Here is a 27,989-nt window from a genome sequence, read left to right as displayed (position 1 = left end):
CCTTGGGTAAACCATAGACCTCACTTCAGTTTTCACATCTATAAAATGATAAAGCCCTGAGATCTGTTAAAATTCATTGTGTTTTTATATTACTCTATGCCATTTTTAATTAGGTCTTTGCTTCCCTTCATTATTATAAATGATTGGGATAGTTGGGTGGACTGTCCATGTCCTTCGTCCTTTACTATGAATTTTTTTGAGCCGTCTCTACGTCCCAGACACAGTGCCTTTATCTGAGGAGCTCACAGACCCCCTGGGGTTATAGGAACTTTCACAAATAACAAGAATAACCTGTTATTTGAGCCATTAAGTTGGATTTGAGATTGTCTATTTTTGTATATGTGATGCAAGTTTTCGTAAATCGGTCTTACCTGGCAGATGCAGTAGTGGAAGGAATTAGTTCCTGTTGTGGTGCTTAAAATTTTCTGGACGTTATGAAGGCAGGATATATAGAAAATGAAGTAATTAGATGAAGCTGTGCGGTTGCTGTTTGCTACTGATTTGAGATCATTTTGAAGGAAGAAGTTTATTGTGGTTCTCTGCTTTTGGATTTGATGCTCCATACACTGATAATATCGGGACTTAGAAACCCACAGAAATATCATCATGGTTTTGATCATCATTTTGCAAAGACCTGGTGGCACTATGGTAAATGCCATTGCGTTGCAGGGTGCTGTGATGAACAAGTGCCCACAGTAAACATTTAACGAGACCCCAGCCATTTACAAACCAGTCAACTGAACAGCTCTGTGAAAATAAGAATCTCCTGAGTTCTCCTGGGGTAGTCGTACAAACTTCCTTATTTATGGCTCCTACCTCAAACTGGGCCAGAATGCTTAATTAAACCATGTCACATCCTAAAATGACTGCGACCAATAAAATGTAAGTGGAACAGGTTACCTGGAAACAATAATTCCTTTGAGGCTAGAGGTCACTTAGGAAATGAGGACCTTTTGTTCAGGGTGGTCACCTGCAAAATGTGGGGCTTCCGTGTGGGCTCTGAGGGACACATATCAAAGCCAGGGTGTGGGTGGGAGAGAAAAAAAAGCCATCTGTGAAAGCACATGTTACCATTACTGGGGACAAGGCAGGCGACAGAGAACAAAAGTGGTAGATGCCAGTTCTGGGACTACAAACACTATCGAATCACATGAGGGTCCTTGTATAGCATGTAAAGCACTCACGCTCAGTCTTTTAACACTGGAGGCAATATTTCAGAACTTTCAGCCTTCATACTAGACAACAGCACTGAAGTATTCGAGAAGAATTTGTAGAATATGAGAAATGTTTGGCTACTGATGGCAGCTTGATAATTAAGATGTGTGGCTCCTTAATCACCGTAATTGGCCTTCACACAGGGACCTCCTGGGTTGTGTGTTCTTTAGTAGGTTGTACAAGAGCTCATGGAACAAGTTAGTCACTCCACTGATCTTTAAGATTCTATAAAATTGGGTTTTTAATCAGGAAACTCAGATCATTATGCTTTTTAACTTTAATCACCTTTTCCACTTGTCAACCAGAATGTCTTTTAAATTGTACTTGTTTTATTTCTCTTCTTTCTTGTATTGGAACACTTCATTTTCCATTGAGTAGCTTCCCTATTTCCAAGTTCATGTATATATGTATACACACACACACACACACACACATATACTATTAATATATATAATTCAGGATACTACTGTCCTTCAGATCAAAGAAATGTTAATTTAATAACTACTGTGAGCTAAATTTTAAATTGAGGGTGGTAAAGATTGTTGACTGAGTAAAAAATATCACAAGTAACTTCTATTTATTTCATTTTGTTTTATTTTTTATTTTATTTTATTTTATTTTTGAGATCGGGTCTTGCTCTGTCGCCTGGGCTGGAGTGCAGGGGCATCACCATAGCTCACAGCAACCTCAAACTCCTGGCCTCAAGCGATCCTCCTGCCTCGGCCTCCCATTTAAGTGCTAGGATTATGGGTGTGAGCCACTGCACCTGGCAACTTCTGTTTTAGATAGGTACTTAAGGTTAACGTCATTGGGAAAACTAGAGAACAGTGCTAGATTAGGTATAATAGCTTGTTATTTTTTATTAGAGGTTGTGGACTTCACGTTGGGCCTTGGAGGATAGTTAAGGTTGGCTTAGATGGAGAGAATATCTCAGAAGTTTGACATAGAAATTGGTGAGCAGATTGGCCTGGTCAGAGTAGAAGGGGTAGAGGGTAGGAAATAAAGTCAGAAGGCCTTCAGAATAAGAAAGAAGTAGCTGAAACTCATGAAGCAAAAACTAAGAAGCTATAGAAGGTTCCTTGATGGAGAAAGATTACGGGGAGGAAGTGGAGCCAGCCGGGTCACCCATGAGACTGTTAAGAATCCAAGAAAGATGAGCAGGGCTTGGATTAAGATGGTTGCCCAGGAAAATCAGCGGGGAGAAAATAAGATGGATATTAGCACTCAACTAGGAATAAGCAAAAAAGAGAAGGGTGAATAAAAATGACTTTGAGGTTATACATCTGCGTGATATTAAAAAATGGTAGACATTGACAGAAACGAAAACTTCAAGTGCAAGTAAGAAGGGAAATAAAAATACGTCACTTTGTATATGGTGAGTTTGGAGTGGTGGCAGGATGACGTAAGATAAACATCATTAATTAATCTGCAATTAAGATAAAATTGCAGAGATAAAAGGCCAAAAGATAAAAGTGTTATGTATCTTTCTGTTTTAGTATAGTATAAGGAGTATGATATTTACAGTTGGAAATCCTTAATTCAAGCCTCAGCTCCACCAAATTCTGAATGTCTGATCCTTGGTCTCAGTTTTTGTATTTGTAAATCTGAGTTGATAATTATATATATATGTATATGAAATATACATGACAAATATATGTATAGGAAATATATATATGAAACAGAGTAGCTACAGGGACTAAAATGAAACAATGTTTTTGAAAGCACTATGTCCATGGTAAGATTAATTATTATATCACCAGATTTCCCCCCCTTTTCTATGGGGGGAAAGAAAAAAGGAAATATACTTAATACTCAAAGGATTTAAACGTCCATGAAGGTGCCAACATGAACTGTTGTTTTTAATATGTACATGGATAGATACAAAGAAAAATACAGAGACGTGTGTTGTGTGTTTCCATACCTACATTTCCTGCCTTCTTTCACTGAGAGAGCCTGGAAACAGTGATACATCAGTAGCTATGAGCACACCTAGCCCAGATCTTGGCTTCTAACTATCATTTCCAAATAGAAGGAAATAGAACTTCTTGGGAGAATGGCTGACTCACATAAGAAAGTATCAGAAAATGATGGCTCATGTCAACCTGAAGGAACTCCCAAGACCCAATACAGAGAAATGTGAGCAACAAAATATTAATGAAAGTAATGAATTATAACTCATAGAATAAAATAAATATCCATGAGCTTTTACTAATAAAAGTAAACAATTGAAGAAATGAAAAAATAAATAAGTAGGGGAGAAGGGACCAATTTTTCTTACAGAATTCCAGTGAACAAATCTAACAGAAATATGTAAATTATAACTAGCACGAAGGTACGGAGGTAAATAGCAATCTAGCTTGTGCTCAAACCACCAAAAGTTTTATTAGTGAATTGTTTTCGACTACAGAATTCAGTGAAAATTAACTGATTGTGTCTGAGTCATCAGAAAGGCAAAAACTTGAGATATAGTAGCCTTGTATAACTTAGAATGGCTTTTGCTCTCTCTCGGCCTCCCAGATATACTCGGAAAAAGAGATTGTGGTATTAAATTGCCATTTTTAGAAGTTTATTTCAAAGATAAAATGCAATTACAAGTGCAAAACAGAATGGTTTTGTTTTTTTGTTTGTTTTATTTTGTTTTTAATGTATGTCTGCAAGTTTGACATAAATTAATGTTTGAGGAAATAGCACATTCGAAGAACTTCTGTATAATATATCAAATGGTACAACCAAAATTATTGGAACAGTATTTTGTTCATAACAGTACTATTTTATAAATATCTGAAGTTGGTCTTTATTAGTCACATGTCTGCGTGATACTGAACATTATGCTCATGAGATTGATGATGTTGGCACTGGTACAATTCATTTCATACTTTACCATTTTATTCCCGACTCCTTTTTGAGTAAAATAGTAATTTAAAAGATCCCTTTTTTGGGCTAATGGGTGGAAGTAGAGCTTTTTAATTTGCTGGTGATATTAATAGTAAATATATGATATTTAAAATAACATTGGCAACTAACATTCATTTTACACTTCCATGCTCCCTACTGGTTTGCAAAATTATACTTTTATTTGGTTAAATTACTTAGATAACTGCCTCTTATTCCGCTTCTTTTTATAACTAAGAGATGCCATGAATCTGTGTAGACATCTATATTATATGCTGTTTTCATTTCAGTAATAATAATGTATAGCTGAGATCTACTTTATTTTTATTTATTTATTTTTTTCTTGAGACAGAATCTCGCTCTGTTGCCCAGGCTAGAGTGCCGTGGCATCAGCCTCGCTCACAGCAACCTCAAACTCCTGGGCTCAAGCGATCCTCCTGCTTCAGCCTCCCGAGTAGCTGGGACTACAGGCGTGTGCCACCATGCCCGGCTAATTTTTTCTATATATATTTTAGTTGGCCAGATAATTTCTTTCTATTTTTAGTAGAGACGGGGTCTCGCTCTTGCTCAAGCTGGTCTCGAACTCCTGACCTTGAGCGGTCCACCCGCCTCGGCCTCCCAGAGTGCTGGGATTACAGGCGTGAGCCACCGCGCCCGGCCTGAGATCTACTTTTTCCACTTTGAACTTGTGCCCTGTAGGATAAAAATTAACTTTGTCTTTTATTTACCATACTTAATTTTCTAGTAACTTCCATAAGCAGGCAGCTGCTGTGCACGTATAGTTAGTATCCTCACATCTGATGAATCGCTCCCTTGGCCCCCTCCTAAAAATACACTCCATCATTTTTCACTTTAATTAACTTTGTTACAGCATGGCCAAACTCAGTAAAAAAAATTTCTGATGTCTTCTTTAACATTGTTTATAATATTTAACTTGCCTGCCTACATTGATCTTGGCCAAATGGTTAGCTATGTAATATCCATTCACTTTTGAAACCAAAGTGTCAGTTATAACCAAATGGGTAGTGATATTGAAAGGTGAGCCTACACTTTTCAACCACCTTTAGAGCACTCCAGCACTGACCATGACAGACCATGATAGCATCTATATTAACGTTACATGCATGTTCTTTACGTAACAGTCATGAATAAGCGGTATAGTGACACCTGAATGTGTTTACACAGGAGGACTTTATGTATTTCTCTAAGCTTGTGTACTTTGAAGTTTTAATGTGCAAGACAAGAACAGCCTAATACCCTGATGTCATGGGATTTTACAAACTTGTCACCTCTGGTGACCACGGGGTTTTCTTCCTAGAGCGCATCACCCTACCAATTCTAAACACCTAATTACTGTTTTTGCATCTGAAACTGAAAGTTTGTTACAGGTTAGTCTTCTGAATCAAACCTACAAAAAGAAATTTTCATAGGCAACCTGTAGATTGTACCAAGCCTAAACAAGTGTTTCAGAATAAAATAGAACCAGAATTTTTAACTTTTTGTAAACAAGCTATTTTCAATTTTGTAAAGGAAGAAGGAAGTTTAAGATGTTATGAAGCACGGGACAAAAAAATTTTCTGGAGAAATTTTTTTTGTCTTCCTTTGTACCATTAATACTTAAATGTTAATGCACTATGTTTGCATGGGAAAGTTACACTAATGTTTAAGAGCTTTAAACACTTCTAATTAATAGTTCTATAGACTATAGTCTACTCAGCCTCCAACTCCTGGGCTCAAGCAATCCTCCCATCTCAGCCTCCCGAGTAGCTGGGACTACAGGCATGAGCCACCATGCCCGGCTGATTTTTTCTATATATATTTTTAGCTCTCCATATAATTTCTTTCTATTTTTAGTAGAGACAGGGTCTTGCTCTTGCTCAGGCTGGTCTTGAACTCCTGAGCTCAAACAATCTGTCCACCTCAGCCTCCCAGAGTGCTAGGATTACAGGCGTGAGCCACCGCACCCAGCCTTCTGCTGGTTTTAAAACACATTTCCTAGTCTTTGCAGGACTGGAAATTTACCTCTGGGATACATGAAGCCTACTACAGTAGGCTGGCAGCCCTCCATCCTAATTCCTATTTGCACTGTTTTCCTTTTCCCTTAACCTTGAAACTTGTTGACACTCAGCGCCTCTTTGGGGCATGTTTACCTGCCCTAAAGCATAGCCAAACTCTGTAACTTTCCTCGTTCTCTTTCTTTTCCACTTTGATGCATGTCACTCAAGCCCCCGTCACGAGTTATCTGTACACTCCAGTGACACAGGCATCTCGGTCGCCTGGGTTGAAATCTAGGTTCCATTCCCTGTCGGACATAACAATGTTCCAATGACTTAGACAACTTTCAGCCCCCTGATGTGTTTGACTTTCTCTCCGTTTCCAGCTGCTAAAAAGCATGCACACTATTGGAACACAAATGTAAAACAAAGCATAAAAGGGTGAAGCTCATTTAGACTTGCAAGCCCAGTCTAAGTGAGTGTGGCGTGTCAGCGCATTTTAAAGACCGTCCAGTGGAAAAAAAACCTGTAGGACAGAACACCAAAGGCACAAGTGCATTGCAGCAAGCAGTATGTTGTAACTGAGTTAAAAACCCCCTTCCATTCCTGCACAGGAAAGCACAGTAGATTTAAATGGGATCTTTGTGATTCTGCATATCCTGACGAAGCAGTTTTCTCTCTGCGTGAAACCTCTTGCATTTTCATAGAAGTTTCAGGAAGAAAAACACATCCGGGCAAGATATAAGTGAAATGTATAGACAAAAGGCTTAAGGATTCAAAAGCTTTTTTCTTCTTCCCTTTCCTCTTAGAGCTTAATGATCATTTAATGCCACCCAGTGTATTAGTCAAGAGTTTGACCAACAGAGTAGTAAAATCGACTAGGAAAATGTCTTTACTAGGTAAGAGGAAAAAAAAAATAGAATACTATTCTGAGATGTCACAATTATCAGACCATAAGCTGTAACGCAACTTGATTAGAGGTTTATTGTATTCTAATTAGCTCATTTTGGAGTAGGTTCTTCTTTGAGAAAACCTATCCTTGAAATTCTGTTCTTACAGTATGATGTATATGGACATATTTATCTATATTCTGTATATTTCTCAAAATGTTATTTTCTCATTTATATATGTTTCAATAATGTCTCTCCCTTCACTTCCCCACCCCCGGCAAAGTTTTCAACATATTAAAGTTACAGCGTTGCAATCTTACCATAGTGTGTACTTCAAATGCACTTCAGGGAATGAATGATCATTCTGATACGATTTAGCTAAGGGACGGATCCTTTTTATAAGTCTGTGAAATTGAAGAAGAATTTTTGTAAGTTAGAAGGTGCTGAAATGCCACGTGTAGGATCCTTCCACGGAACTCCTTTGTAGCCTGGAACAGCAGCCTGAAGCGTGTTGGTGGCCTCCCAGCCACGCAGCTCATGAGATCAATGGCTGTTCTAGGAGCATTTGGAATCTGCCGTTAGACCTGCGGGTGGGGTGAAGAGAATGGGTCTAGAGCAGGTCACACTGGGCCCCGCAGGGCATGCCAGGAATCCTGTCATATATAATCGCCCCATCCACAATTAGGAAACAGTCAACATTGGGGTTTTCACTCCAACAGGCGGGATGAAGCCCCGGAGTGTCCACCACCCATCGATGCTTGCAAATCAAGCAAAGAGGAGCCCCTTGTCTGTTCTTGGTCAACATGGTACCACCCACTGATAGTGATTACGAGACAGAGTTTCAATCTGGGAAAAAATGTTATGATGAATATACCTTGGGAACTGTGCTTCCCCCAACCCTGTTTGTGGCAGCCCTCCAGCTGGAGAGAGGCACTAGAGTTGTGGCCAGATTGAGAAGTCAGAACTAATCCTCTCCAGGGACAACATGAAGAGGAAAATGGAGTTATACTTTGGGGGCGAGTTAATCGTTGGTTGTCCCTGGTTAGAGGTGAAAGTATGAGGACTTGTTCCTAAATGGTTGGTAAGATAGGGATCAGGAGGAACTTCATTGTGAGTCACCACTAGGCGAAGCCTGAGGAGGTTTGACCCTTTTGTTCTGAAATTAGGGACGAATGGAGCAGGCGGAATGTACCCAGGGACCCAGGCAAGAGAAACTAATGCAGGGGAAATAAGAGCACGTAGACTCTCTACTTGGCTTTTTGAAGTTATTTATTATATCCTTTAATTCTCATGATGAAGTAGATATGTTTAACCTCCTTTTTCAGGTGAGGAGAATGATACTTGGAAAGATTAATTCGTTTTTCCCAAAATTTGACAGCAAATAAATACCTTAAGAGACAGACAGACCCCAGATGTTGGCGTTCACAGCCCAAGCCTTTTCTCTAACCATGCTGGTCTGTATCATAGTATCTGATTTTGTAGTATTTTAAAATTAAGTTGTAGAACAGATGATAAACAAAATTTGGAGCAAAACGATTCAAAAAGAGAAAAAAAAGAGTAAGTCATGGAAGAATAATCAAAGCTAACTTCCTGAGCAATGCTATGTACGAGGCACTGTCTTAAGTATTTGGGATGCGGCAACATATTTAATCTTCTCTGCAATACCATGAGGTAGGAAGGATTGTAGCTCCCGTCTGTCCAGTGGAAAATGTTGAGATTTAAGGAGGAAGAAAGAGATACGACTCTGGACAGCTTGTATCTGTACTTCTGCAACTGACCTTAAAAATACTGTAAAGAAAAGTAGCTGTGATGGAGACTTTGTATCATTAAGATACCACAAAAATGTTTCTAACTTTCCAAGGAACAGAGCGAACAGAATGGGGGGAGTCTTTTAAGAATTGTAATGTGATTTACACTCTAGTAAGGTCTCCAGGAGTAAGATCATAGGGAGGAGAAGGACGGAATGGTTAGAGAAAGTGCTCAAATCATGCATACTACTCGCATCTCCAACAATCAAAATGGCATCAAAACAGATGTGTACGTCCTAGATGTTTCAACAGAAACCTCATTAGATTGGAAGAGAGGTGACGGGGTTGGCCCTGACCCAAAGTGTCATATGGTTGGTGAGTTTGGAGTCAGTTTATTAAACTGCAAGTGGAAGTAGCACTGAAATTTCGTGAAAGTTGTTTTTTTTTTTTTCCACTGCAACCGCAGAGAGAACCCAAGACCACAAATAAAAATGTAATGAAAAAAGAAGACTACTGATGTATTACTGACTACAAATACAAAAAGGTGGGCAGCACGTAAAGGTCTTTGAAGGTCACTTCGGCTCTGCTCAACAATGAGGTCAAGGACCTGTAGGATACTTTTATACCATAGAAAGATCGATCTTCCCTTTTCTTAATGTAGACTAATAATAAACTGAACGGTATCAGGTTCTGGAACAAAGAGAAGAAAACACCTTGTAAGACACGGTCTTTAACATTTGATCCTTAGATCAGCTAAAATCGAACGCTGCTAAAATAGAAAGGGCATATTTTAGTAAAATTGACATTTTAAAATGTCAGTGGTTCATGAAAATTATATTCACTCTCATTGATTATTCTTTTTTTTTAGGAAGAATTTAGGATAAAATTAAATTGTCTTGGCATACTTCTTTGTCAACCAAATGGAACATGACCTTTGGTGTTTACTCTGACAAAAATCAGGTTAGAACTTTGCCATAGAGTCTGAGCTATCAAAATAGGAAGCCAGGAATAATTTGATAGCCATAGACATTTACAGCTGGGAAATTCTCATTTCAAGCATTAGAAGTGTCATCAAAAAAGGGCAAGACTGAATTTTTATGGTGCTCATTTCTTCGGGAGGCATAGTTACTGCCGATAGCAGATACCTAAATGACCAATGTCCAACGGTGGCAAAGAATGGAGAGTCCATTTGCCGTGGGTCATGAACCCAAGTTGGAAATGCCCATTTTTTCTATGAGTACTTAGTGTTGGCTGATAACTGGGAGGTACTTTTGCATTTGTGAGTTGCTGTATTATTGGTGAGTGTTGTGTACAAAAGATTAGCATTGACTTCGAAGGTAAGACGTGTTACAAGTAAAGATAGATATAAAAAAAAATAAGAAGAACAGTGGGGAGGAGGAACAGGACATGCGTGTCGTAGATTAGAGGTGACGTCAGTGGAGGTGGTGGCCACACAGGTGGTGGCTATGAGGAGGATGAGGTGTCAGGGCAGGATTCTGTTGACATCCATCAATGGGGAAAAAGAGAACCAATAATAAAAGAACACAGAACAGCTCTGCAGGTGGAAAGAATGGAGTGAGAAGAAGTTTTCACTATATATAATACCCCCTTTTTTTTTTTTTCTTGACAGAGTCTCGCTCTGTTGCCCCGGCTAGAGTGAGTGCTGTGGCATCAGCCTCGCTCACAGCAACCTCAGACTCCTGGGCTCAACCGATCCTCCTGGCTCAGCCTCCCGAGTAGCTGGGACTACAGGCATGTGCCACCATGCCCGGCTAATTTTTTTCTATATATTTTTAGCTGTCCAGATCATTTCTTTCTATTTTTAGTAGAGACAGGGTCTCGCTCTTGCTCAGGCTGGTCTTGAACTCCTGACCTCGAGCGATCCTCCCACCTCGGTCTCCCAGAGTGCTAGGATTACAGGCATGAGCCACCACGGCCGGCCTATATAATACCTTAGAGGCCCACGATAGCCAAACCACAGAGCTGTGTGTGTGTGTGTAGACACTTATTGCAAGAGTAATCCTTTTGTACCTTTAGAGAAAAATCATGTTTCTCTGGCATTAGCAGTGATCACTCTCCATGTGTTTTATAACCGGATGTACGTATACCCTGAAATAAACATGCATGATCTGTAGTCTTACCTGGACCTAAAACCATCTTCTGGGGTGTCGCTGCTATTGCCGCTGCGGCCGTTTGCATTTGTTCTTTGCATCCCTCCTCGGATTTGCGTGGTGACCCACGTGATTCGGTGCCTGTACCGTTTCATCTGACCAAATCAGACATCCGAAGGAACGATCCTACAAGGACTGACAGAACAGTAATGCGAACGAAATAAAAATGCATTTAACAGTCATTGGATACAATGTCTGCAGGGTGCCCTTCTCGGAGACTCGTTGGAGCATTTCTCTGTGTACATCAGTAATATTACACACTTGCCTCTTTATTTAAATGCTGTGTTTGGGTCTGCCTGTAGTGCTGAGTAGATACTATGGGATGCATGACCTAAACAGACCGCTGCGGTGCAGACCAGCAATCCCTGGTGCTTTGCTGTCCCCGGAGAGGAGGAAGAGAGCGATCCAGGTGGAGGATTAGATATTCATGAAAGTCCAGAAGAAACTGCAAGACAGAGAAGGCAAAGATGAGGTTATGATTATGAAGACCGGGGGAGGGGAGGAGGGTCAGATCACACAGGGGTCTTCACCCTGTTAAAGATTTGGGCTCGTATTGTGAAGATTATAGGGAGTAGCCGACACAGGAAAGATCTGGAAAGCTCTGGAAAGATCTCTCTGCCTACAGCGTGGAGAATGGGTGGAAACAGAGCAGAGCTAGAACCAGGGGACAGTTTAGGAGACGGTGAGAGTCATCCAGTCAGGAAACGAATTGCTGACCTAAAACAGTAGCTGAGGGATGGGAAGTAGGGTCCGCGGGACTAGGGGGGAGGTACAGGGAATGTCAGGCACTTCGAGGTTTCCAGCTTGGGCGGTGAGGGGTGCAGGGCTGAGCCGAAGAACACAGGGCTGGGATCAGGTTTGATGAGGACTTTGGCTTAGGGGAGAGATTCTTTACTGATCTAGGAAAGCACTCAGAATGTTTAAGTACTAACTTTAAAGCACTAATAGAAACGAAAAACATTTTTCTTAAAACTATTCTTTTGGCCGGGAACGGTGGCTTCCTCAGGCCTGTAATCCCAGTATTTCGGGAAGCCGAGGTGGGAGGACTGCTTGAGGCCAGGAGTTCAAGACCAGCCTGGGCAACATAGTGAGACCCTGTCTCTACAAAAATACATTGAAAAAACATTAGCCAGACATGATGGTGTGCACCTGTAGTCCCAGCTACTGGGGGAGGCTGAGGCAGGAGGATCGCTTGAGGCCAGGAGTTTGAGGTTGCTGTGAGCTATGATGATGCCACTGCACTCCAGGCTGGTCAACACAGAGAGACCCTGTCTCTAAGGGAAAAAAAAAAACAATTCTTTAATAACTGCTCTTAAAAGAAAAAAAAAACGTTAATTTTTAGTAGAGATAGATCTGTATTTTCTTATCATATTTACATTCCTTCCTTCCTTCCTTCCTCTTTCCTTGCCTCCCTCCCTCCCCTCCTTCCTTCCTTCCTTCTTTCTTCCTCCCTTATCTTCTGGTAGAAAAGATAAATCATATATTGACCTTGTAGCATGATTGGTAAACTTCTAACTCTAAAGATTAAATGCACACAGACATTAGCATAGGAGTGTGTTTACTGTAGTTCGTTACCATACAGATGAGAGTGTTAAAATACAAAATGCAGCTGATAGGGCCCTGTCCAGTATTCATATAGCTAATAGCATTGGTGCTCAGCGGACATAAGACCACATTGATATAATTTTAGAAGAATAAATTAACAATATTGATTTTAGAATATCTTTATGATCGTATTTCAGAGTTTTTGATGGCCTGTGAAGTGATTCTGTTTCCAAAAGAAAAATAGGGCATAATTGAAAACTTAAAAATAATTCTTCCATTGTCCAGGGAGAAGAAATGATGTATCATCAGGCTATTTATTTCAGTCTGAATAATACATGAAGGATTATAAACAGTTCTTTATACTTTAAGGTGCATAGAATAAATTTGCTCTAGAGAGATCTTGAAAGAGAGCCCAAGTGAGTTATCAGTTGGACAATGAAATTCAGATTTTTATTGGAGCTCTATGTTTTCATAAATGAAAATATAAATTTATAAATTCATAAATAAAATGAATTTAGTCTGTCATTCCACAATTGTAGTGCAGCTGTTCTTGATTAAATGTACACTCAACATACTATTTTTTAAGAAAAACAGTACAATACTTTACAACCAATCACTCACTAAAGTAAATGTAACACAACTAGAAGAAGCTACTCGATTCAATGTTTTAACATACTGCAAGAAAACCAGTTACCACCCTCATAATAAATCAAGTTGAATTGGTAATTCTAAAATAAATACTCATATCCCTCCAGTTTGGGCCAGAATTAGACATTTAGTTTGAACTTAAATTTGTTCTTGATTTACCAATGCCTGGCTGCTTGGTAGTGCATTTTAAATGTTCATGCCTCTTGCTAGATTTTAAATGTTGAGTGTGTGCATTTTGGGGGGAAATTATGATTTTAAAATACTTTGAGACCAACAGATTAAAATATTTGAGTATAGGATTCCATAAAACTGGGCTCTGTTTTACAGTTGAAGCAATCTTTTGGTGATGACAAATGTATCGAACCATTTAAACCCCAATATTCTGTGTCGTAGCCCAGAAAGTTTCTGAAAAGTTGTTATTTCTCTAGAATCTCTAGTGCAAATGTACAAACTGAGCATATACATGTATGTAGCTTGATGCCTGTGAGCTTGCAAAGGAATGCGGTGGCCAGCTACAAAGTGAAGTGAGAAATGAGAAGTATGGATATTTATTTGCTAGTCTCAGTCGTGGATAATTCATTTGAGCTTAGTAGTGGAGTTTGCTTAATAGTAAGACATTATTTGGGAAGGTTGATTATGAATTCTCATCAGTACAATGGTCCTGTTTGTCTTGTCTAGATGCTCAAGAACTGTGTCTAACTGCTGTGGCATGTGAGTCTCTTTGACAGATGGTTCTGGACAACCGTAGCATGAAACATACAGAGCATAGCTGTTCAGCCTCCTCCCCAGCCTCCGCCAGTCACCCCTTCTAAGAATGTTGTCACTTTGGAGGCCAGACTTTCCCATAAACTGATCAATAGTTATGCTCTGCACCATTCATTTTCAAATCATCTTAACTGAGTACTTTTCAGAATATCTCTATCAGCTCCCTCTCTAGGTCACAGCTGGAAATTTACCAGAAACGTTCGTAACCTAAAACATGGACTTGGCTTTCAAAAAGTAACGATAAAGCCATGTTGTAAGGGGGCCCTCTTCTTGCTTTTTTGTTTTAATCACTTGACCCTCTCTTCAAATAAACCTTGTGGGGAGCCCCCTGCTTTGGTAGTTGACCGTTTTCTGAGAAGTATGGACACACATATTTTTCTTCAGAAAAAGGGGGCGTGCACAATGGCTCCATTGTTTTCTTCATGTTGCATTTCAAAGTCCAGTTCAATGTGACGGAACATAGAAGCAGTCAAATGGCCCTTGAGGCTTGCTTTGGACACCCTACACTTCTTGCCTCGTAGTCCTGTAATGTCAGTCGACGGCATTTATTGAGTGCCCACTTGGTTTCGGGCATGGTGCAGAGCAGCCTTCAGAAAACTTCACAAGTTGTTAGCCCTGCTTATTAAAGAATGTTGTCCTTTATGTACCAGGAGTCAAGAGGCAGCAGTCTGGAAGGAAAACGGAAGCTGGGAGGGATGTAAAATTAAATTGGTTAATTGATGTCTGTGGACACACAGATAGCTTGGCAGTATTCATTTGGGTTACTTTGTAGAAACCGTAACAGTAAAAGTCACTTATACTGACCTTGATTAGAAAAGGGATGCCTTGTGTTAATACAGAGAATCTAGGGTGGATCCATAAATTATGCAACGGTTTTCCTGATTGACCAGTTACATAACAGATTCAATGGGTAAAAATTGTTATGTGTTTAACTTTTGGTCAAGTAAATTGGATCGAATGTATCCAAACATAGAGGAAAATAGCACGCTGCCTGTCTTACTGTGCAGAATGTTCTGGTTTTATTTCCACAGGTCAGTAGTTCCCAAAGTCAAAAGAACTTGTCCTTGGTGTTATGTGATTATGTGGGCGTCGAGAATTTTGCCTGCATTAGGAATAACTAAATATTAGTTTAATTAGATAAATACGTTGGACTGAAATAGTCTTGAATTATAGCTCCCATGGTAAAAAAAAAAAAAAAAAAAAGGGGGGGGTGAGCAGTAGAAGGACAGATACTAATCTAAGCAGATTTATAAATTCAGCAAAGGTAATATAAATCTTACATACTAACGATGATCTCAGAAATACAAAGAGTTAACTAAGTACCATGCTAGAAAAGCTTTTTTGCACATGATAGCGTAGATTGAGAGAGATTCTACATTACGTTTTTAATTCATATGTAGATCTTCTCAAATAACCCTTACAACATGGAGGAGAGAAAAAAATTCTATCATTCTGAGTGAAACATTTTGTTTTGCCACTTTAATGACTTGTGGCAAAATATTTTTTCTATATTTTTAGTAGCACTTGTCCTTTAAGAATAAATTAATGAAAACATTTGAGGGAAAATAAGGCAGGCTTATGTAGCTGATTTGCAAAGACTTGTCTTACAAAGTCCCTATAAAACTGTTCTGCAAAGTCGGTTTGGAAGAGTAAGACTGTTTCCAGGGGAAAGTTATTTTACAATTAGAAGTTGTAGAAAGCTATGTCCGAGTGTAGTTTCCAAAGAGTGTCGAGTTTATCAATGGGGCTAAAATTCAGGAAGGATGGAGCAAGAGTAAAACGGTCCTCACCTTGGAAATGGTACCAAACTCCTTTCCAAGGTGCTCCAAGTTACCAACAAAGAGTGTGTCATATGTCACAATGGTTCTTGTATCTTCATTGTTTGTCTACCGGGAAACACTACTGAACAAAGCCAGTCTGTACAACCAGAGACCACGATGCAAGATACCAAGTAACCTTTATCCCTTTTCCCCATGGGAATGGACTAAGTAGATGTTCAGTTAACTACCACCTCGTGTTAGGTGTGTGCTCAAACGTTACAAGTTCTGTGTCATAGAAGCAAAAAACTTCAGAGCTGGAAGGGATCTAGCAATAAAACCCCCTTAGTTTTAACAAAGAGAAAATGGAAGCCCAGATTTGGTAAAGATTGAACAAGTTCATACAGGTGCATTGGTGGCAGAACCAAAACCTGAAATTAGTGACTCCTACCTAAGAGGTCTCTTCAAAACTTCACTTCAGCTGCTGTGATCTAACTCGTTAGGTTAAATTATTGGACGGAGACAATTATTTATTTTCTAAGGTGTTAGTTTTCTGGTAACTTCTTACTTAAAAGGTGAAATTTGAAACTGCAGTGAATGATTTTCAGATTTGCTGTCAGAGAGAACTCAGCAGCGGCTCTCAGACTACAGCTGAGAATCCAGCCTTTGCTCTCTGTCTTTAATCACTTTTCTCTTAGGATGGATTTGAAACCCAGCACCACAGATGAAATAAGAACGTTAAAAGTGCCTGGGAATTTAAGAAGATACTGCAAATATGTCACATCATGGGGGCTTTGAATGTCACGTTCTAAGTCTTGTATCAAATTCGAGTGTCCTGCTCTAAGTGTGGTCAAACATGCAAATATTTGCTTTCTGAGTCATTTGCCCTAATGACTTTGAAGAATTTTTGAGGAACAGTAATGACATTGTTCTGACCTGGCAGACAGCTTACCCCTTGTCGGAGATCCACAGACATCACAGCTGTCTAGAGAGCATGCCATTAAGGCACAGTGCTAACTCTGCCTTCCTCGACAAAATGTTAAGTAGCATATAGATGATAGCATCACCCAGGCTTTTGGGTGTTAACCACTAGGAGATAGAATTAGAAATGTTTTAGCTTCTGCAAACCCTTCACATCTTTGTATTCGATTAGGAAGTATCAGATCCATTGGCGAAGCTTGGAGGGGTCCCAAAGAGGAAGGTGTTCATTGGAAATTCTATTTTCGTAGCCCTAATATCTTCCAGGTTGATTAAATCTGTTCAGGCAGAGAATGGGAAATTTCAGCCATCACAGGAGCACCGGGGGTTTGTTTTTGTCCTTCCTTTGCCCATTCTGGTTTGGGCATCAGGCTTCAGCAGTGGGGTTTAGGGATCACTCTGTGGTATATTTGGGGCAGCCCTAATGAATGGGAATATAGATATTATATGCAACAAGCAGGAAGTTTCTTTACTGGAGAGAGAATGAGAAGGTTTCCCTGAAATGAAGAAAAGAGAGAGGGGTAGAAGAAAACTCATGGAGAAGCATTTAGAAAAAGTGTCTTCCAAGAGCTGTCAGCATGTTACGTTTTTGGTTCATACTCTCTGTGTTGTTTTCTTTCTTTAAAAAGCACTCTAATTTCTCTTCTAGGAAAAGTCAACCCCATTGGTTAATCTTTTTTCAAAGACTAAAAAGGGTCTTTATGGCAAATCTGGAAATGAAATTGAAGATCTGTCACGCTTAAAGGTATTCAAAATTGTTAAATCTGGGACCGTCAGTAGGCAAGACAGAGAAGTTTAGGTCAGTGTGGTTCAGTTAAGTATTATGAATTGTGCTTGTGTCTGTGGCTGCCTTTTATTCATTTACTTCACAACCATTTAATGCCAATGTGCATAGGTAGCTCTGTGAGGAGGTCGGTGAGAGAGACCAAGTTTATATCGTGTAAAAGAATGAGAACGGATAGTCGTCCCAACCCCATTCCAAAAGATACTAGAATGTACAGGTGGAATGAAGACTTGCAAGAGAAAGTATATTTTTAAACGAGCTTTGAAGGCGACAGTCAACATGCATGCTTGGCTGGAGGAGAAGCACACGCCAAGGCTCGGCAGTAGAATGAATGATGTATTAATGAGACAGAAAGATGCCAGGGACCAAGTCATGCTGTGAAAGCCCAGCAGAATCATACATCTAGCACCTAGGGACCTCTCCCTGATCCGCGGCGGTTAAATATTTCTTTTCCATGTGCAAGTACAGAGTTTCGGATCTCAGCTCCAGAATAAAGTGGGGACGTTAAAGATAATTTTTAGGATTTGCATCCATAGTGTTTTAAGTTGTGTCATTCTATAGTAAGGATTCCATTGAATGTTGAATCTTTACGTTTTAAAAATAGTTAACAAATTCTAAAAGTGAGGGGAAAAGGGCGCCTCTTTCAACAACTGGAAAAAATCTTGGTTTATATTCTTTCTTTGTTTGTTTGTTTCTATTCTGAATAAAATAGTTTGTATGCATTCAAGAAGAAGCGCCCATTAGAAGACTTTGTGGGGTATAGACCTTCTCTAGGCTCTAAGAACCTTAGAAAAAAAGGACAGGAAAGTTAAAACCTCACCCTTCCAGAAGAGTTTGTAAACACATCGTTAAACATCATAGCTAACTTAATTCCTACAGTACGTGGTTCAAGGATGTGGAACGTTTGATGAGAAATTACCATTTTACGATGAATTAGTTCAGTCTGCATAAAATTATTCAGGCAATATGAAAGGTTTTGCTTGATACTTTCCAGCCAATAGTCTAATCTTGTTACTGATATCGAAAGACTTGTCTTTAGGGACAATTTCGCTTAAAACTTTACTATTAAGATGTTTGGGTTCTGCTTCTCTTTAACATGAATGGGGAAGTCACGTGTCCCCTTCCCATTATTGTCACAATACTGTTGGTTCAGTTAGTAATTTAAAAAAAAAAATGGTTTTAAAAGATTCCATCCATCACCTGTGGGTGAGAAGTTAAAATAATTTTGCTGAACAGTGGTGAAGCCTCTCAGAAACTGGAGTGTAGGGTTGGATCTTTATAGGAAGAGGCAAACTCAAGGCTCATAAACTCTGGAATGAAGAGTTATTCAGAACCGGATTGCAGCACGGGGCCCCATGGAAAGTCACCATCTAAAAATGCCACTCTCAGATTTTAGTGTGTGGGGCTCTGTGAACTCAGATCTGAGAACAGGATTGCAGGAATTCTATTTTTAGTCTTTTTTTTTTTTTTTTTTAATCGTTTTTAGTTTTTAAAGAAATAATGACAAAGTGGAAAAAGGAATGGTAACCTATCAAATGTGATATAGTTCATTGCAAAATATTTTTCACAGCCCGTGTTCTTCCGATGATTGCTTCCAGTTCAAAATATTTTTTAAACATTTAATATTTAATGTATAACATGTGGATGGATGATACAAATCTCTAGACCCTGTGTTGAGTGGTTTAAAACTATTTGAAAGACAAACATATGCACACATGAAACACGTAACAAATGACGATGGACAGGACTAATAGTCACATAATTTTGTATATGTATAGCTAGGGAGAAAACCCTACTAGAGCGAATAAAGTTTAATCCATAATAGCCTATAATAAGGCCTTGATTTTTATCATAATTGGCTTCATAAACTTACTGTATATTTGCTGTGTCCCATCCCAGTGGGAAACAATTTCTTTCAAACATCCACGGTGTGATTTGAATGATTGCGTGGTGTTGAAAAGCCATCTTGATTATTTTTTTTTTGCAAAGTTTGGGAAATATTTTCAAAACACTAAAAATTAAAAAGAATGATAAATGAATCCAAGATGTTGTGCTCTCATGTGGCACAATAATGGATAACAACAAACTGCGTAATTTATAAAAAACCCAAACTTCCAGGCCGGTGTCGAATGAACCGTTTTGATGGATACGTTTCCGCTGGGTATTAAATTCTAAAAGGATGGCCAACTGTTTTCTGTAGGTCATGATTAAAAAGGCAGCGTGTATAACTCAAGTGGATGCCGCTCGGTTTAAGCAATTGCAAAAACAATTCTTATCTGTTGTGCTGATAAAGCAGGGTCATTAATAGATTTACTATTCTGCGGGAATCCAGAGACAGGGGGGATAGAATCAAAGGAGTCAAAGGCATTCATGGAGTCATACAAAAATCCTCCTGTGCAGGGACGTTTTGCACAGCAGGACCTTAAGTCCCTGTGTGAGGCAGGCTGCTTGCATGGGGACAAACAAAACGCCACCACCCCCTCCCCTGCTCTCTGTCTCCTCCCCCCCTCACCATTGACATGCATAGCTGGCCTGGTAGGTGTAAAAATAGACTGGCAGGGCTTGCACTGGAAATGGTCACCAAATGCAGCTTGCAGTTGTGTTTTGAGTTCTGCGTGACACCCGCAAGCCAGCCAGCAGATGGGGAGAACTGGTGAGGGGCGTGCAAGGGGGCTGAGCAGGGGAGCCGAGGACCCTCTTGCTGAGCTGCCCGCAGTAGTGTACCCCTGGGAGCCCTGGACAGAGTGAGGCGGGCCAGGACCGGCCCACGGGGACAGCAGGAGCTGACATGGGGAACGCAGCCCTGTGCTCGTCTTGCCACGCCGAGAAGAGTCTCAGAGCACAAGGACACATGCAGGAATCGGAGAAAACTCCAGACTACTACGGCTGCAGCAGCGAGGACGTCCAGGAACCTGGGGTGCGGGTAAGTTTTTAAGCCACGAACAAGGAGGCAGGTGGGACGGTGGCAGAAGAAATCAACAGGGGACCTCATTGGTCAAAACTCTCAATTTCCTGGAAGGAAGTCGAAAGACTGAAACCAATGCGATCAAACCACCTTGGCCATGGCTGGGTCACTGGCCTGATGTCCTGATGTCGCTTCCTCCTCGTGCTACCCAGAGCCACATGTTTGCTGCTTCTTAGCTGTCTTTAACCAGGAGCTGACACTTGGGAAGGAGCAATAACACCGTCTCTTTAATTTGACGTTTTGTCCAAAGGTGAACGTGTTATATATATTATCATAGAGCAACTTGCTGCAAAATTGTAGAGATTCATTTACATTCAGACTATCACATTATTTTTCCTGTTTATATATTCATGTAGAGTTCATTTTTCCCCAGGTCCCAGGACATTTTTTTTTTTTTAAAGCATATGCTCACTTAGAAACCCAACTCCAGCCTATAAAGGTATTCTACTTCTAATATTTGACTAACTTCAGTGAAAAGGCCTTTAAATACTGCTCTGACTTATGAGGATGATAGTTTGTGAAAAGGCTTAAAAGTGGAGCGATCAAATATTTAAGTCGACTTGGAGATTTTAATAATTCACAGGCATGATGTATTCCTTAAAAATGGGTACAAAGGCTTATTGTAATTTTTTTTTTTTTTCCCCTGGCCGGGAATCTCTTTCTGGACTATTTTGATTTTCATATTTGCCGGAGAATAAAGTTATCCTTGATCTGTCAGATTCAGGAATTTGACCTTATTGCAAGTTATTTATTTCAGACTGCAGCCACGAAGCTCAGATGTGTAGGATTTCTGAGTACGGGAGGCAGAGGCGTCTGCGTTTGTTCTGCAGTTGCCTGGAATTTCCAGAAGCCAGAACAGGATCCGGGGCACGGGAGGGGGTGCCCTCCTCTCTTTGGCTTTTACTCTGACCAGGAGGAATTTCAGCATTTCTGAGATTCGGTCAGACCACAGTGAAACTGAAACCAAAACTAAGAATTTGTCAATAAAAACAGCACGCGGGCAAATGTTTACAGTTGGCAGTGCACAGAAAGTACTGGAAGTGCAGGGGTGGTCACTCTCTGTTTCCAGAAGGAAACAGAAAGGTGGGGAGGGAGACAATCTGGGGGAAGGCGGCCGCCTGCCTGAACAACCACATAGGTGACGTTTGTAAGCAGGACCTGTCGCATTTCTCCTGGATTATGGTTTAAATCACCCACATCCGCCCGGAGAGCCACTGTCATTAGAGCTGTCACTTCTAATGCAGCTTTCTAAACAGAGGGGACGAAACAGGTGAACTGGTAGCAACTCTACACGCCCGCATTGTTGCAGTGTTGAAATCTATGCTCTCGGCATGCATTACCGTCTTTACAGGGTAGTTTCTACATGCACGGATTTTTTTTGTTTTAAATTAATTTAGCATTTAGACCATTTTTTAAAGTGTTAGTTAATAATTCCTTCAGTGTTTTTAGGTGACACAAGTGTCCTCATTTTTTTTTTTTACCTTTTCAAAATGATGAAGAAAAATGTAACACGTGAAAAGAAATGAGAGGTGCTTGAAGAATTAAATGTAAAAGGATGTTTTTTAAATGTAGAGCACAGAAATGTTGACATCTGGGTGAGCTGAGATGTTCTTTTGGGTAAAGAAGAGGGAGTGTCAATGTGATTCTGAGGCCCCAGGGCAAATTCATTCCCAACTGCGGAGTTCAGAAAACTATCTGGAAACTTTTTAAAAGAAATATTCACAGCAACATCATTACCCTGTCAAAATTCTTCTATCCCTCTTAAAATAGATATTGGCCCTGAAAAAATACGGGTTGACTTTTTAAAATTATACAATCTGAGTTCTCTGAATTAATGGATACACATATAACCTGTTGGTCATTGAATAAAATCTTCTGTTAAAGATTTTGTAGACTGGAGCATTTAATAGTTGCTGTGACATAGAAGAGATATGACAGAGGTGGAAATGGACCTGCTCTCTACCTTCTGTCCCTATATTCTGCCCAATTTCTCAACTTTTCGCCATAGGGCAAAAAAAAAAAAAAAAAAAAATACAAAACGCTAATGTTTAACATAATATCAAGGATGACTTAAAATATGTGGTTCTAGATAGCTTCAGCTTCCCACACTTAAGAAATCTATCGTCTTTCTTTACTTTTAAATGAGTACTATAAAACTGAAGTCACTCACCAGTGACTTAAACGTCTATACATTCCTTTATTACTCACATTCCAGCATTCATCCTTGTCACAATTAATGATAAATAATTATTAAGCGCTTCAGAATCTTTAATTATGACATTCTTTGTTTGAGGGGAAAAATAGGAACAGAGGCTTTTTTATTTTTTATTATTTTTTTTTCTTTTGGAAATAAGCTTAGAAACAGTTTGTAGAGTTTGTTGTGGTCTTGGGCTAAAAGTTTCAAATACATAAATTTTCCAGTTTTATTCATTAATCAGAACTAGATAAATGAAAAACATACATTTAAGACACTGAAACTATTGGACTTTATGTAAATTAATACTACATTCTTTTCTATAAGCTTTATGTAAAGTTTTGAATATTCTGACTTTATTTGTACAGATGAGGATAGCAGTGAGGAAAAAAGTCAGTCAAGACTTGTGTTGAAAACAAGCAAACAAAAATAATTTTTCCTTGAGCAATATTATCTTATCTCCACATTTGAAATTTCACCTATAGGCTTTAAGAAACATAAAGCAAATCAGTTCAGAATAATGTCCAGATATGTTATATATCTAAACTCAGGAATTATACAAAAATAATTATAGAAAATGAAACTAGGTATTATTTTGACAATGTGATAAATTTTTAAGTTTTAAAGCAAATTTTAAAAAATTGCAGTGTAAAAGATGAACAACTAATACGCCATAAACATTTTATAATTCTACAACTGGCAAAATAGTATATTATTTTTATAATGTATATGCAAACTAATGCTAGAATCTCAGAGCACAGTTCATCAAACTCTTTTTGGAAAGGGCCAGAGAGTGAATATTACAGACTTTGTGGGCCCCCTGGTCTCTGTTGTAGCTGCTCGTCTCTGCTAATTATAGAGCAAAAGCAGCCACAGTTGACAGTTAAACAACTGGGCCTGGCTATATTCCAATAATTACTAAATTTTTCTATTACTAAATTTTTAATTGACAAATTTTTCAATTCCTAAATTACCAAATAGTAATTTCAGTGACTATTTTTTCCCTAGTGTGTAAAGATAAAAATTAAAACAAGTTATCACTTTATCTAAAGTAATAAAGATATAATAGCATTCAATCTTGGAAGATTTTGTTGAGACAGATACACGTGCCTGGGAAGCCTGTCAATTGTTCTAATTATTTGGAAAGCAGTTTATATGGAAATACATTTCAAAATATGGTTGCAGTTTCTGTTTTTCTTGCATTGAGATCGCCTATTTTTTTTTTTTTGTAGTTTCTTTGTTGTAACAGATTAATTTGCTTTGTCCCAAGAGCAAAACCATAAATGTGATGCTTCATCACAGACACTAGTTAGGTTATCTATCAAATTATCACACCCTTCTCTTTTTACCTATTTACTCTCAGAGATTTTCACACTTCATTTATTTTAACAATTTTTTTCCCAATTGTATAGAGAAGTTTAGGTTCTTTATATCAGCTTTTTCATTATCCTACAAATTTTCTTATTACTTTAGACCCTGAGCCGTGAATCCTGGTGTCATTATGAAAACAATTCAGTACTTTTCTGCTAGCTGACTCAAAAGATAGTTAATCAGCAAATGTTTGTTGAACCAGGCATAGTTTTAAATGCTGGCCGTATAATGATCACAAGACAGAGTTCCTGTGGTTGGGGACACAGACTTTAAATATTTATGAGAGGATGAGGAAGCGAGTGCCTAGGTGAGACAGGAACATGGCGGGCATGTCCCAGGGATAGAGGTTGGTTAGATTCTGTCTATGAATAAGGCACAGTGAACAAGAAGAACGGACAGCAATGAGAGATGAGACGTAGGCATGAGCCTATCTTGGCAGAAGTGTGATTTCTTTCTCAATTGTGGTAGGTCTTGGTAAAGGATTTTGAATTTCATTTAGTATAGTGAGAAGCTTCTGGAAGGTTCTAGTCTAGGAAATGGTGGGACTTCATTTATGCTTCAAAAAGATCTCTCTCTCTCTCTCTCTCTTTCCCTCCCTCCGTCCCTCCCTCCATCCCCTCTTCCTCTTCCCTCTCTTTACTGAAGGATGTATTTTTGTTTTTACTGAAGGATTTCTTGGGAGGTTATAAAAGAAAAAGAGAGTGTTTTTGGCTTAAGCACCTGGGTACAAGATAGTGCTGTTTACTAAGATGGAGGGGTGTGGGGGGAGAGAGAGGAGAGAGAGATGATTCCTTATCTGAAGCACATCAGCATGTCAAGAGAGTCAAACTTTTCTCCCATTTTGAACTTTAAAAGGATAGAAACAAGGAACTTTAAATGGTAGAGTGAGCATTCTCTTCTGTAGCGGTTTTATAACAGAGAAGGAAAATTTCTTCATATAGTTAGATTTGATATTAAACCCTAATCGGAGCCAAAAGGGTAGTGAAAATCATTCTGGTAAAGCGTGTCAAAACTATGAAATGGTAGAGCTTTTTGGATGATTTATTTACAGGTAAAGATTGGAAGAAGGGAAGACAGAACTGTTCTCTAGGAACTTACGATATAGTTTTAGAAACGGGACTTACCCACATGCAGTCAATTAGCTACAGAAGGAAGTAGACAGTTGAGCGGTGACATGAGTGACGAAATGAGTCCTTATAGGATGCTCATGAAGGGAAGGACCAGGGCAGGCCTCAGTGCTCTGGGACTCATATTCAGGCCATGTGGAGCAGAACAGCTGTACCCATTGTTTACAGTTCCAGATGCTTCCATGCTGGCTAATTAAAATAGCCACTGCTGTGAGCTCACCAAGCTGCCCCCTGTGAGGCTAGTGAGACCCCATTCTCAGGATCCCCCAGCCCACTGCATGCCCCAAGTAAGCAAACAAAGGGAAAACGCCTGGAAGCTTCCAGAACCACCCCCCCTCTAGTGGTGCAGCCAGTGTCCATTGTGATGTGTTGGTGCCTGAGCTGAACTACTTGGTAAATATTTTGCGTGTCCGTCCTGCCAATGGAGAGCGTGGAGCCTGACCTTGATCTTGGACACAGAGGACAGTCTGGGTTCCTGCTGGGGAGGAAGGACCCTTGTGCACTCGCTAAGCATTTGCAGAGCCAGGCACTGGGCTTACCCTACCGCAATGAATGAGACGTGCAAGCTGGGCTTGCAGGAGTGGAATCCAGGGGTGGGGAGAGCAGGAGTCTCTAGACTGTGTTACAGTGTGGCGCAAAGGCACAGGGCATTGCAGAGTGACCACTCGGTCTGAGAAGGTTGCAGAAGTCAAGTCCTGAAGCATTTATGGGAAGATCACACCCTTAGTCTTGGTCACTAGTGACATCAGGATGATTGAGAAGCGGTGTGTAATACCCATGGCTATAATACCCAGTGAATATTGGGCATGTGCTGAGCCCATAAAGTTTGGACCAAGACCATGGGATCAGGCTATCAAGAGCTTCATAAGCCAAGATTTAGAATTTGAACTATATACTAGTGAAAGAGAACTGATCAAAGGCTGTTTTAGAAGAATCAATTCGGTTGTGCTTTGCATATCATAAGCTCTGCTGTCTTTGAAGTGCCAAAGTGCGTACCACCTGGTAGGTGCTCCATAGATATTTGTGAAAAGGACGAATGAATTAATGACTAGGAAGTCACCCAAGGTAGCAGATCTAGTTGTGGACATTTTCCAGCCGCAGGTGACAAGCCCCCAGATGAAACCAGAGACTATCAAAATTGAAAAGGTGATGGAGAAAACAAACAAGAAAAACCACTTCTAAAAACATTTAAAGAAGTTGGTGACTAAGAAGTTTTAATCATAACCATCTGCTCAAAAAAGAAATGTGCGCTTCCTGCAATTGCATACATTACTGGTATAAAATATTAATTGCATAAAACTTATTCACTGGCTGGGCATGGTGGCTCATGCCTGTGATCCTAGCACTCTGGGAGGCTGAGGCAGGAGGATCGCTCGAGGTCAGGAGTTTGAGATTAGCCTGAGCAAGAGCAAGACCCTGTCTCTACTAAAAATAGAAAGAAATTATCTGGACAGCTAAAAATATATATAGAAAAATGAGCCGGGCATGGTGGCACATGCCTGTAGTCACAGCTACTCGGGAGGCTGAGGCAGGAGGATCGCTTCAGCCCAGGAGTTTGAGGTTGCTGTGAGCAAGGCTGACACCACGGCATGCCAGCTCGGGCAACAGAGTGAGACTCTGTCTCAAAAAACAAGCAAACAAACAAACAAACAAAAAACTTATTTACTCTAGAAAATAACAGATATTTTCTTGAATCGTTATTCATTCTCTAAACATCAAGGTGTACATAAAATGCAATGGTTGCATTTTAAAGAAATTCGGTGAAGGATTACATTGTAATCAGAGGAATAATTGTAATGTAAACAATCAATAGCTAGTATGTTTCTATTACATTTTTCTTACGATGAGGGACATCCAAATCGAATATTTCTATTTATTTGCACTAGGTAATAACTTTTCAGTAATATTTTTCTTCCGCATTTAATAAGATTAGTTCCATTGTACATATAGTGGCTTTGTCAAAGTCACATGCTTAGTGACAGAGCTGAGCATACTCTGTGGAGAGAGCTCTCTTTTCAACCATATCTTGCTGCCTTCCCACGCAGACATCTGCCGTGCCTCTTACTCATTTTTTGTTGCTGTGTTGGATTTTATGCCCCTTTAGTGAAAATTTATTATGCCACCAAAAAAAAAAAAAAAAAAAAATCCACTTTTTTCCTGATCCCTTCATTTTCATTTAAGAGTGTCTCTTTGAAACTTTCGGCATATTATATTATATTTGATTGTCAAAATTTTAGGTGTGTTTGACTTTTTAAAGTTTATCCCCACAGCACATTTTATGTGTGTGCTTACGTGACCGTAGTAAAACTTTTTTGGACCTTTCTTTAATATTTGCTTATAAGAATTAAAAACATTGCAATGATTATTTGAAGTATAATCGTTTCAGTAGTGACTTTGAGCTGATGAAATATATCTAAAAGCTATGTGAAACCCAGATGTTTCATAGTAGCGATTGTGAGTTTGAAACTATGTTTTTGATGGGTTGTGAGTATCGCTGACAGGCAGTTTATTTTAAATATGGGTTTTTTGTTTTTTTTTTTTTGTACTCTTTACCTATTTCAGTCATCAATGAGTTACAAAGGGGAGCTCTGAAGTAGATCTTAGATTCTACTGGATACTGTAGCAATTCTAGCTTCTAGTTAGTCTAACACCTCTACTAAATAAACACATTGTGTACTTACATCTCTAAGACTGACACATTGTCTAACAAAGAATTCTCACTCTATCAAGGAAAAATACATGAAATTATCTGCCACAAGGCAGAAACAATGTGTTAAAACTAGAGCTGAAGTCTCTTCAGTTTTGCTACCTTTGTATCATATCGTATCTTTCTAGATTGTTGGCCCCTGAAGGAAATTGTAAAGCATCCAATACAACTAGTAGCACAGAAGTACATAGGAAAATTTGTAAAACCTTTTCCTTTTTGAAAACCTCTGGTTGTTATG

General features: G+C 39.4%; 1 protein-coding gene across 50 annotated transcripts in view; it reads left to right on the top strand.

The window, feature by feature from the left end:
- ANK2 (ankyrin 2) overlaps positions 1–27,989 on the top strand; it is a 386,902-nt gene that overhangs the window by 193,198 nt on the left and 165,715 nt on the right. For 4 of the 50 annotated variants that reach the window (XM_069459115.1, XM_069459118.1, XM_069459135.1 and 1 more), the window contains one exon: positions 26,146–26,190. The exons of 44 other annotated variants lie outside the window; for them this stretch is intronic. In XM_069459115.1, the coding sequence (XP_069315216.1) occupies positions 26,146–26,190 (45 nt within the window). Of the gene's footprint in view, positions 1–20,175; positions 20,311–26,145; positions 26,191–27,989 lie in introns of those variants that run through there. 2 more of the 50 variants (XM_069459097.1, XM_069459096.1) reach the window with 1 other exon arrangement.

The sequence above is a fragment of the Eulemur rufifrons genome, chromosome 26 (genome assembly GCF_041146395.1).
Source record: "Eulemur rufifrons isolate Redbay chromosome 26, OSU_ERuf_1, whole genome shotgun sequence".
In the NCBI taxonomy this organism is placed as follows: Eukaryota; Metazoa; Chordata; class Mammalia; order Primates; family Lemuridae; genus Eulemur; species Eulemur rufifrons.
Note: the sequence above shows the minus strand (reverse complement) of the source record. Positions and strands in the feature narration are given on the sequence as shown.